The 11,557-nt window shown below is 37.1% G+C and overlaps 1 protein-coding gene across 1 annotated transcript; it reads right to left on the bottom strand.

Annotated features, from left to right (window-relative positions):
- Positions 1 to 2,369: 2,369 nt before the first annotated feature.
- On the bottom strand, positions 2,370 to 4,374 carry LOC120564517 (erythroblast NAD(P)(+)--arginine ADP-ribosyltransferase-like). Its single transcript, XM_039809568.1, has 3 exons — positions 4,354 to 4,374; positions 4,121 to 4,218; positions 2,370 to 3,215 (listed from the first exon to the last, which is right to left on the bottom strand). The coding sequence occupies exons 2-3, from the start codon at positions 4,193 to 4,195 to the stop codon at positions 2,469 to 2,471; spliced, it is 822 nt and encodes a 273-aa protein (XP_039665502.1). The 5' UTR covers positions 4,196 to 4,218; positions 4,354 to 4,374; the 3' UTR covers positions 2,370 to 2,468.
- Between the last annotated feature and the right edge of the window lie 7,183 nt (positions 4,375 to 11,557).

The raw sequence follows: 11,557 nt of genomic DNA, 5'->3' as shown, positions 1-11,557 counted from the left end.
TTGAATTGAAAAATTGAATTGAATTGAATTGAATTGAAATTTCTCTTTCAACTCTCCTGAAGTTTAATTTGTTAAATGGACATGTGCGAACCAAAGAGATAAGAAATAGTTGTACAGTCAAAATGTACAAAAAACGTACTTTACATTTTATTGTATTATCTTTCTTATGTCTGTTGTTTTAATTGCATTGGTAAAGACTGGAAGTCACAACTCACTTTTAGTTTTGCACTTTTTTTGTAATATACTGCCACTCCACTTACCTTTGCTTTAGTAAGACATTTTACCCCACTACTTTAACAAGGGTGAGTTTTGTTCTTTTTCCACAATTACATGACTGTAGATAATATGTAGAATGAAGTTTTACAAAAACCTACAATGAGCTCATAAAATATGTTATACTACTAAGGATTTAAGATAATCAATAGCACAGTATATGGTTTACTTCAATCAGCCACACATATATTATACTTTCAAGTTACAGCTGTGATCATAAGCAATCCTGTCCTGCCACGTAGTGCAGGCATTATAATTTCCTGTAATGGTAAACGTTTGTGCATAAAACAACTAACTATAATCAACTAAAATAGAAACTGTGAACCATTCCTCCCAATGGGTTCTTGTGTAAAAGGTGCTATATAAATAAACTTTGCTAAAATAGAATTTGCTTCTTGGTGAGGAATTAGTGGTCAGTGTTTAGGTGGGAATGTGTCATTTCTCTGAAACTGCTGCAGAGGTGCCATTTACTTGTAAAAACAACCTCATTTCCTGTGAGTGGCCACCACTTAACAAAATGAGTTTAAAGAGTGAGCACACACACACACACACACACACACACACACACACACACACACACACACACACACACACACACACACACACACACACACACACACACACACACACACACACAGGATTAGTAGTAAGTGTAACTTCAGTTACAACTGTGCTAGACATGCCCCATTTTATATGATAGTGTAGTAGGCGATTAACTTAAAATCAGCCTCACTGCCATCAGGGAACTTTTGGATTCTTCAGGAAACATTGAAAGTGGCTACACTACATCTACTACAGTGAAGATCTTTTCACCTTTTTTATTTGTTAAAGTCCTGTAATTGTCTAGTGCTAAGGCTGTTTGCAGTATGGACCACTAGTTTATAAAGCGGCTGGTAAATCAGTTTGAATGTTTGAAAGTGAAACACAGCTGCTTCATATTATACCTCTCTTTTGTCAAGCACAATAAAGCCACATTTCCTGTGAGAAGCCACATGTTGCACTACACTGCATGTGAAAACACATGATAAAAAAACAAGTATATCTCTAATTGCTGAACTAATTCAATGGGAAAACAAGATTTCTCTGATGACCAACATTTTTTAGAGAGTGAAAAACCATTTCTCTGCTTTTATTGCAAGTTTTGCCACAGTATGTTTAAGCAAATAAAATATTCTCTATATTTTCAATAAAGGGCTCTAGTTTGGTGTGTGCACATGGTGAGTAGCGTTTCCCAGACTGTGCCAATTTCTTCTCCCGGTTTACAGTAATATTTCGGCGACTTACCATGCGCCCCAGTGTCACAAACAAGCACTTGTGTTCCATAATATTTTGATCAGTTTTTCTGAAATCATACAAACTCATTTTTTACATCTTTTGCTTTTCCTTCCACTTTCATCCTTTTTTTTATAACAACCTGACATGTGACCTCACAAAAGTAAAGTACTGGGCATGCTACACATGGCTGCAAACCAAAAGCGTTCCTTACTCATCCCTTGGTAATTAGAAATATGTGTACCAACATTTTCAAAGGTTACCCCTAATTCTGATTAAACACAATAAACACATATCCTGAATTGTGCAGAAAAGGCCTATTAAACAGTAAATTGTATGTACCTCTATTGACTTATTGGTAGTTAATGTACTGCTATTCACCAAGGAAAACAAAAGGTTGGTGTTTTACAATTTATTGATTTCATTCAGAAAATGTTTGTATACAATATCTGTTGCACATAGAAATTCTGGTAGATGAAATATGTTACAAATGTCTTTAAAACTTGTCAAAACGTGCTTGTGTTGCATGCTGAACAGTATAATTTCTTAAGGGAAGTTTGAAAACATGCAGTAATTACAGAACCCCAAGCAGGAATTTAGACGTTGAAGAGAATATATGGATATATTCCGTCAATCATTTTTTTGTTTGCTACATTAAATCGTACAGGTACAATTCCAGTGAAATGTAATCCCAACAGCTCCTTCAACTTGTGCATGATTCATCATAAAGCAGAATGTTGCCGTCAGATCGGCACACAGAAAGAGAACCAACATTTTATTTCATATTTTTATTATTATTATTACAGTATTATAATGAGCTTGGATTTTACATGGATTATTTGCACATATGCTGAACAAAACTAAACTTTCAACTTATTTTTCACTCTGCTCCACCAGTTGAAGTACATAGAACAACAGGTCTTTCATAAGTAGGCAGCTTTGCAGTTCAGATTACTATCAACTCCTGCGCTCACCAAAATATAGACATTCTCACAATCACTCAGACCTTCGACAAATAGACCGCTCGTTTTACCAGTTATGTTGAACTTCTCATAAGGGGGGATAAGTACCTCTTGCTCATGGTCTCTAACAGATGAATAATGTTTCAGGTAAGCGCCTGAACAGGTCTTAATTTTAAAGCAGGTCTTCTTACCAAAGTGGGTCAATGTTGTCTTGTAAGAGCTGGAGGCAAAGAAACCAAACCGAATTATTTGGTTGACATCACCACTAAACTCAGACTTGGTTCTTCGGTAAGTAGTGTGACAGTTCATATTATTACTGAGGATCTGTACAGCAGATGTCAGCCAGAAATGTAAAGAGTGAAATGGGAACGAGGTGCCATATATTGTTCTTTTGGTGCGGACAGCATCATTGAAAATCCCGTAAAATTTAGGATTTTCAGATGTATAAACACAGATCGCTTGCATGTGATCTTTAGTTAGAGCCTCATCACCTTTATCTTTATGTTGTAGTTTCTTGTTGGCACAATGCTTTGCTTTTATCCAGGCATTGTTAAATTGGCTCATCTTGGTCTCTTTTTTAAAGTATGTGCTCTTGATCATTTCCATCATTTTGTTGTGGCAGCCCAAGTACATATCATCAACAGCATCTTGAACCATGCTCATTTGAATGCCCGACTTTGCCTCTGGTAGATTGACGATAAAAGTGATCTAGAGGGGAGGCAAGAAAAAGATGAGAGGAAAGGAAAGGTCATGAATTGGACACAGTTTGTATCACAGAAATCTCGGTTTAAGGAAGAATTAGATAGATAGAAAGATTTTTATTGTCCCCAAATTGGAAATTTGTTTCCACAAAATGTGCATTATGTGTGCCTCTAGAACATAGATACATTTACATACAACATAAATAACAAAAATAAAAATAACAAACTCATGTGAGCAATGTGACAAAATGTAGCTAACTTTATGATGACTAATGCGTTCACTGCAGAGACATTCGGTAATACTGAAAACCCATATACTGTACTAGACTAGACTCACATACTGGTGACACTAGCTCCTCTATATAATCACTGTCCTCAACACTACCTATATACAGTATATGTACCATAGTGCTACTTATGAATACTTAAGATACTGCTTGGGTGCTATGGAGCTTGCTAGATTAGTTTATGGGGCCACTGTTGTAGCAAAACTATTTGTAAATTGACAGATTTCCCTTAGCATGCACAGATCTATGTACGCATTTACAGATTTGTGTAAACATTTACAAATCTCAATACCCTTGCAAATCTGATCAACAGATTTTGAGTTTTTACACATTTAAAAATAAGATTTTGTACACATTCACAAATATCAGAATGCACTTAGAGATACTTTTACACATTTACAAATCTGATTATGCACACACAGATTGAGATACAGTTGCAAAACTCTCCACACACATTTGGAAATAGTTTTGCTACAATAATGATCCTATATTAGTTCCTGTATTGCTTATGTACTTGATTGCTAAATTAGGAAAATTTAGTGTTGAACCTTTTTCTGATATGAGGTTTTCAACCCAGCATGTTTTGACATGGTTTAGATTCAACTGGGTGGAATTTACCACTCACCTTCTTGGACTCGACAGGCAGCATCCAGCAAAAGAACCAACACAGTGGAGCAAAGATCAGCATGTTACCCTTCATCACTGCAGGTAGGCAAACAGCTTCTGAATTTAGACACAAATAAAACATACACTAAAGACATCAGCAATGATAATTGGAAACATTTGCATGATGAATTCTAAATGAAGTCTCATATATTTTTTACACTCAAAAGGTGTGATTTTGAAATATCAACTCACCAGTCTTTGTAGAGAAGAATGTTTAAGCACCACTCAGATCTAATGAGACAATGAGTTGTCAGTGAATTTCCATGACTTACAAAATACCACACATAGCCACATAGCCACAAATACACACACACACACACACACACACACACACACACACACACACACACACACACACACACACACACACACACAGTTGATTCACTAAACAATGTTAAACATTAAAAACTAAACTGACTCTCCATCTATGATTTCTAAACTATCTATGATTATGAAGTGCCACTGCAGGCCATTTACACAAAAGATAAGTCAAGCCAATCCACTCAGAGCTACACAAACATGCTGTAATCCATTTTAATTGCAGTGCCAATTAGCAGTCTCTGCAACTGTCTGAGCATGTAGGACTATAGTAAACTGAGGTAGGTACTAAGGTAAAAGGAAGACATGTTTATCCTTTTGGATGATAGTCTGCATTAATTTGACCAGTGACATCACTATCCTTCCAGTTTGTGATAAGAGATGCAACCTCTTATTATGAAATGTTCTGAGCCGATATGTAAATAAATCTCTTCATAGACTTAAAAGACTACAGAAGTTCAGTCAGCCAACTGAATATTTATCAAGTTATTGTCAAATGGTTGGGCACCTTTGAGCCCCATAAAGGGCTACATTATAAAAGTATATATTACAGCAATTGTTGAACCTGAGTGTGAGAATCAATCTCTGTAGCTACCACACTGTACATCATTTGTCTTGTTAACCTTTCATTTCCTGTTAGAGGCCACAAGCAACAAAACCTATGTGTGAAATGTGCTTGTACTACATGTGAAATGTGCTTGTACGTAAAGAGCCTGCCTTTTGTCTTCTGAAAAATGATCACCGCCAATTCAAAGTGTTCATACTGAATGTATCTGCAAAATATTCTGTTCGCATAATTCATGTGTTTTCCCTATGATATCTGCATCTTGAAATTAAAGTATGATTACAGTAATAATGATATGGCACAAATGGGGATGTGTTGACTCTGAAGCACATACACCAATGGGGTATACCGGATGTGCTCATTACAGTAATATAGCTTATTTTGGTTACCCTTTGGCCTCTATTAGATAGTTAGCAGTGAAGACATACACAAAAAAGTGGAGAGGGAGTGGGGGATGACATGCAACATGTTATTCTTCTATGAATGGTTCAAAGTAAATGAGCATACTATTTCTGAAGGCACAGCCAACCAAAAAAGTTTCTGTAAGTTTATGTAAGATATGCATAGCCTATACATAAGGCTAGCAAAGTTACATGTACAGGGGTTCAGTTCTTGCCGCAGCGGCCATGGTTTTGATTCCAATAAATTTAATTCCTGTCTAAAGCTGTCCTGTCATAGAAGGACAAGCACAGGGGTTACTAATTACAACTTTAAAAATGATTATGTTGTATTCAAGTGTCACAGAAAGAAAGGCAATATGACAGTGAGTCAACATGTGCGATACAGCAATACTAGTGATGGTCAAAAATATCTGGCATGTGGTAGGAATGTGCCAGGTAGTGATGGTCATATGAAGCTTCGCGAACCACTGTCTTTACTTTCTGTGCTCACTAGATGGCGCTCTCTGTTCAACAAAGGGTTGAAAACACACTGAATTGCCATTCCTTTAACCTTTTTCTTTGAACAGAGAGCGCCATCTAGTGAGCTCAGAAAGTAAAGACAGTGGTTCGCGAAGCTTCATTTGACCATCACTTAACAATACCAGGACCCTGAAATAATGCTTCAACTACAACAATTCAGCAATCATTCATGTTATTATTATTATTTTGAGTTTGTGGGTATTTTTAGGCCTTTATTGACAGACCAGCTTAAGACAGGAAAGGGGAAACAACATGCAGCAAAGGGCCACAGGTTGGAATCAAACCCATGGTCGCTGGGACAAGGACTGAGCGTTTGTACATGGGGCACACGCTCAACCATGTGAGCTACCCAGGCACCTCATTGTTCATGTTATTATTTACACCTGTGCTACCCAGGCGCCCCTGGCACTACCCGATTTGAGTCAAGTGCAGATGTGAGTTGTGCATGCTCAGATTTAAACGGTTTACGGCATAACGTGTCATACTGAAATTTGTGAAATCCATAAAATAATAAACTTTTCTCATTACAAACAATAACAGAAGATGGAAATCATTTCAAAAACATCTTAGCTATCTATGATTGTTTGATTGCTAACGTTAGCTCAAAACGATATTCAAGTGACAGCCTTTGTTGTGTTTGATTGCTAACTTGTAGCCAGCAGTGAACAAACTTTGTTATGTAGGTCAATTTTTATTGTAATTGACATTACAGAAGTCTCTCGTTAGCAGGTTCTTGTAGGCTACTCACATCTGCACTCAACTCACATCGGGTAGTGACAGCCCCATCGTTCATGTTATTATTTACACCTGTACTTTTCCTATTGTGACATGTCGAAATGTGTTCTGTGAAAGGCCTTTTAACAGACTTGATGTTTCAATACATTTCCAGCAGATGGCAGCATTGTCAAACTATTTGGCACCCAATCATTACAGTAACTTGCCTGAGGTGTTCTCAACACTGTGCTTCTGTTTGTGAGTGTGTGCAATGCATGTGTGGGTATGCCTCACCTCTTTGGCATTTTGATTATTTTTCAAATTAATCCTCAGCAGAGGCAACACAGTGAGAATGGGTTACAGGGGGAAGAGATACAGAGAAGAGAGCAGGGAAAGGATTGCAAAAACAGAGGGAGGGATAGAAGATCCAAGATGCTCTGAGAGCCGAAAAAAGGCAAAGACGGGGGCAATGATGGGTTGGTATAATAGGGAGGATAATAAAAAATAGACAAAGGCAGGCATCATTCTCCAGTTACACTGCAGGCTCAGCAGAGAGACAAGAGAACGACAGGCAGAGCCAGATATGGAGATTGTGAGAAGGCAGGAGCAAAGAGTGAAGTAAGAGTGCAAGCAAACAGGGAAGATGCAGCTAGGAAGAGGATGGGAGGAACTGGTAGTAGATATTTCGTTTAGCTGTGGCAAACCTTGGAGAGCAAAAGAGGAACATATACAGCAAAGAGGGAGAGGTAAAATGATAAAAGACCCATCAGAGAATAAGCGCTCTACAAAGCATACACAGTAAGGTAAGAGTGTGTGTATGTTAGGGTAGGGAAGGTATTGTTCAGTGAATTTTCTCCAGCATTCCCAGCTGAGAAAAACAAAAATGGATGCAGCCAAAAAATACAGAGGGGAGGGTTAGTATGGATGAAAAATGGGACTAAAGAGTCAGAATGCGGGGATACGGTATTACTGATAGCTCTAGCAGATCTACGGAAAGAGAGAACTGGTAACTGGTATAATTTGGACCTTGAGAAAGGTTAAGTTTATTCTGTTGCTTGAAAAACGTGAGCTAGAATGAGTCCCCATCTGTGACGGTATAACCGGTTATAGATTTTTTTTCTCCAATTATTAATTTCTTGCTTTCTACAATACAGTAAATATAAAGGTGAAAGTTAATTAAAGGTCTGTGATGCGATGCAAAGTCCTGTTCCTGTTACAACCTTACTTTCTTCCTTGCTAGATAAGGGCCTACTAACTGCATTGGCAGCGAACTAGACAACTTTATCTGTAAAAGTCTTAAAATTCTCTAAATTGATTTTTTTCTGAGAAAGATATTTCATTGAGTTAGCTGTGGTGGATGAAGCAGAAATGAGAAAAAATATTCTATCCTAGAAAGCTATAGTCAAAGTGAAGACCAGTCACACACAAGAGAGCCGTGGCCAGTCGTGATATAAGCAATTATCATCATGACTGAAACAAGAGGGGGTAATTTGTTTGGCTTAAAGTCCGGATAGTATACAGACTGAGTGAGATGGTTGGAGAAGCACATGGGAGTGGCAAATGTGATTTAGGGAAGAATTTCAGTTAAGGAAGGAAAGGAGGAGGGATAATGTAGATGGACGCAGTGCTGGATGGATAGAAATTAGTGAAAGTAAGCTAACACTAGAGGAGGTGTATATAAAAGAGATATCAGTGTGTTGTCACCAGCTGAGGATGGCTGGATGTAACATGAAGATGGATATATTTAGAGACAGCAGAAAAGGTGACAAGGCAATACAGTTTACAGATATACTAAATTGGCTTTAAAAAAAATGTATTTTACTGTATGAATATTATTGTACTAGGGTTTCAGTGCATTACTGTAAGAGACTTTCAGATATAACTATAAGTAGATGGAATCGTGATAATTTCTGCGTCTTCCTACAAGCTAACTCATTAGTAATGCAATGGTAGATATAAGGATGGAGGGTTGAAGAAAAAAAAAAAAAAGATCTGGGGAGACATACACATTGACTGATGTTTGGAGAACTGATGATGGAGGGAGGAAAACTGCCAAAAGCAAAGTGGAAGGAGGCGTTTCACTTTAAGTGAATCAGATCCGGCAGATACTTGGAGAATAGAGGGATGATAGGAGGAGGGAGAGAGAAGTGGGGGAAAGAGGAAACAAAAGAGGAGGAAAAGGTGGTAATATGTTTTGGTGAGTTAGTGGCAGTAGATGCAGTGGAAGGGATCCTCTTCAAATGGGTCACAGAGGCTGCAGAAACAGACATTTATCATACATGACAGCACAGCATTGTGTGTTGGTGTGTGTGAATCTCTCCATTGTTTCCCTCACTTTTACATATAGTTTTGAAAGGCTGTGTGTGTGTGTGTGTGTGTGTGTGTGTGTGTGTGTGTGTGTGTGTGTGTGTGTGTGTGTGCTTATCACAAGTCAAGCAGCTTTGACAGGGCACAGATGCTGCAGCAGGTGAGGAGAGACTGTTTCTTCCCCCTATCTCATGCTTCTCGCTCATCCATTTTTCTCTTTTTTTCTATTCATCAGATTTACTGTCTGCTGCTCTCCTCTCTCCACGTCGTCTTCTTTTTTCCATACCCGCACTCTTGTAATCTCTATTTTAACATGACTCATGTTATTTAGCGACCTTGTGAATTAATTGAATTAACCCCCAAAATAAAAAAATGTCATGGATTTAGTGTTATGGATACAACTTTAAAAGGCCAAGCTCTTACTCACTACTATACTATTATAAAGATAAAGAGTTATGTACCTGAAATAGAAAATGACAGGTATTGCTGGTAAATCTAATATAAACCCAAAACATCAACCAAAAGTATGTTTCTTCATGCCAACTTTTTTTTCACACTAGGATAAGCACACATTTCAATTTGATGTGAACATGCCTTTTGAGATTCTACTTTTAAGCATTTCAGCAAATTATCATCAGCTGTAGCTCTTATTGGCCAAATGGCTACAGTGTTTAATGGTATACACAGAAATCCTAAATTATAATTATTTTTAAACTTTTGGGACAATGCATTACTTTGTGGAAACAAGATCCATATTTTGTGCTAACAAATTATTATCCTCTTCCGTGAGTGTGAGACTGCATTGTGCAGTAGGGATGACCCAAAATAAGTTTTTGATCAAATACAAAGTTATACCAGGATTAAAATCACCAATACTGATATGATGCAGATCATTTTTATAATTAAGTGGCTAATGAACCATCATGTAGGGAGGGGCAATGTGTTCATTTTCTGCTATTCTCTGTTATTAATTACTAAATTATCTGAAGTAACTAAATTATCTGAAGTACAAGCTGGTTTCTATACACATGCCCTGAATGTAAAGGTGAAATGGATGTGTTGTTTGCTTTTTTAAGTGGATGATCTCAGAATAGATACTTATACAAGATTTAATATCAGTAGTATTGACATTTCAGGTATCGCTCTACCCACCCCTATTGTGCAAATACGTTTTTTATCATCACACAATCCATTTATTGTGGGAACAATGTTTTATCTAGTTGTAAACCTTGTTTATCATCAATCTTGAGTTTCTCTCTTTTTTGCCTTTGACTTATCCTTCCCTTCCTTTCTTTATTTCTGACATTTTGAAATATCATTCCAACAGACAAACAAACAAAGTAATCGTAACATCCAACTGGAGCAGAGGTTATTATTGTCTTTACTTGAAAAATATTTGGTAGATACTGGGTACTGTTTTTTTTTTCCTTGAATAATTACTTGAGGTATTGTTATCTCTAATCCCCATATTCTGTATGTAACCCTGTTAGCATATAGGGCTGCTGAGAGTTTACTTTTTCAGAATGTTGCATAAAAAAGTGTTTATTGCTGAGTGTCTGAAGGAAATTAATTTGATGTTGATTAAATCAGGATGCAGTTGAATATTATTTGGAAAATCTGTTAAGTGAACAGAGGTGGAGCTCTGCCCCCTTGTGTGCACTGTGAGGTACTGAAACGAGGGAAAGAAAGGGAAAAAAAGTCTGTTCACCAGGCTACAGAGTAGATGCTTCTCTTCAGGAGAATTTTGTCAGAAACACCCATGAACCAATAACCTAACCAACAATGACCGAACGTTGTACTGTGAGCTAAACTCTTGGATTAACTGTGATTCTTCTCGGTGAGTTGATCTGTGATATGCTAACGGCTAGCGTCGATAATTATGCTAGCTTTACATGTGATGTTGTAATGCTGAATCTTTTACAAGATGTAGTTAGCTGGTTGGGTAACACAACGTGTCACAAACATTATAAACAAGTCATAAACGTTTATGACTTCTGTCATTAAGTGTCATTCGGTTTTGGTCATGACAAGTTGACATTGTTTGGGTTGTTTTGATTATGACAACTTGACATTAATCAAAGTGACATTACCAGAAGTTGTCTTTGTCATGACAAGTTGACATTAAATTAGTTTGGGATGTCTTTGTAATGACAACTTGACATTAACCAGGATGACATTACCAGAGGATGTCTTTGTCATGACAACTTGACATAATGCCATCCTGTTTAGTGTCAAGTTGTTAATAAGTACACAACAAATAAATTTAATATCAAGTTGTCACTTTGATTAATGTCAAGTTGTCATAATCAAGACAACCCAAACAATGTCAACTTGTCATGACTAAAACCGAATGACACTTAGACAGAAGTCATAAACTTTCACGACTTGTAATGACGTTTATGACACATTCATGACAGTGTCATGACACATTCATGACAGTGTCATGTCATAGTTATGACAGTGTCATGTCACGATTATGTCGATACCTTCAAGTAAAGTGTTACCGCTGGTTGTATCATTGTATGTAAATAATATTTGTTATATGAATATTGTAGTGTGTGTGCGTTTATGC

This window comes from Perca fluviatilis, chromosome 1 (genome assembly GCF_010015445.1).
Source record: "Perca fluviatilis chromosome 1, GENO_Pfluv_1.0, whole genome shotgun sequence".
Taxonomy (NCBI): Eukaryota; Metazoa; Chordata; class Actinopteri; order Perciformes; family Percidae; genus Perca; species Perca fluviatilis.
Note: the sequence above shows the minus strand (reverse complement) of the source record. Positions and strands in the feature narration are given on the sequence as shown.

Bases quoted from the DNA above. Each gene is read 5' to 3' on its own strand.
- LOC120564517 (XM_039809568.1), bottom strand. From the start codon at position 4,195: ATGAAGGGTAACATGCTGATCTTTGCTCCACTGTGTTGGTTCTTTTGC. The intron at 3,216-4,120 runs GTGAGTGGTAAA...CCTCCCCTCTAG, and splicing joins TGCCTGTCGAGTCCAAGAAG to ATCACTTTTATCGTCAATCT.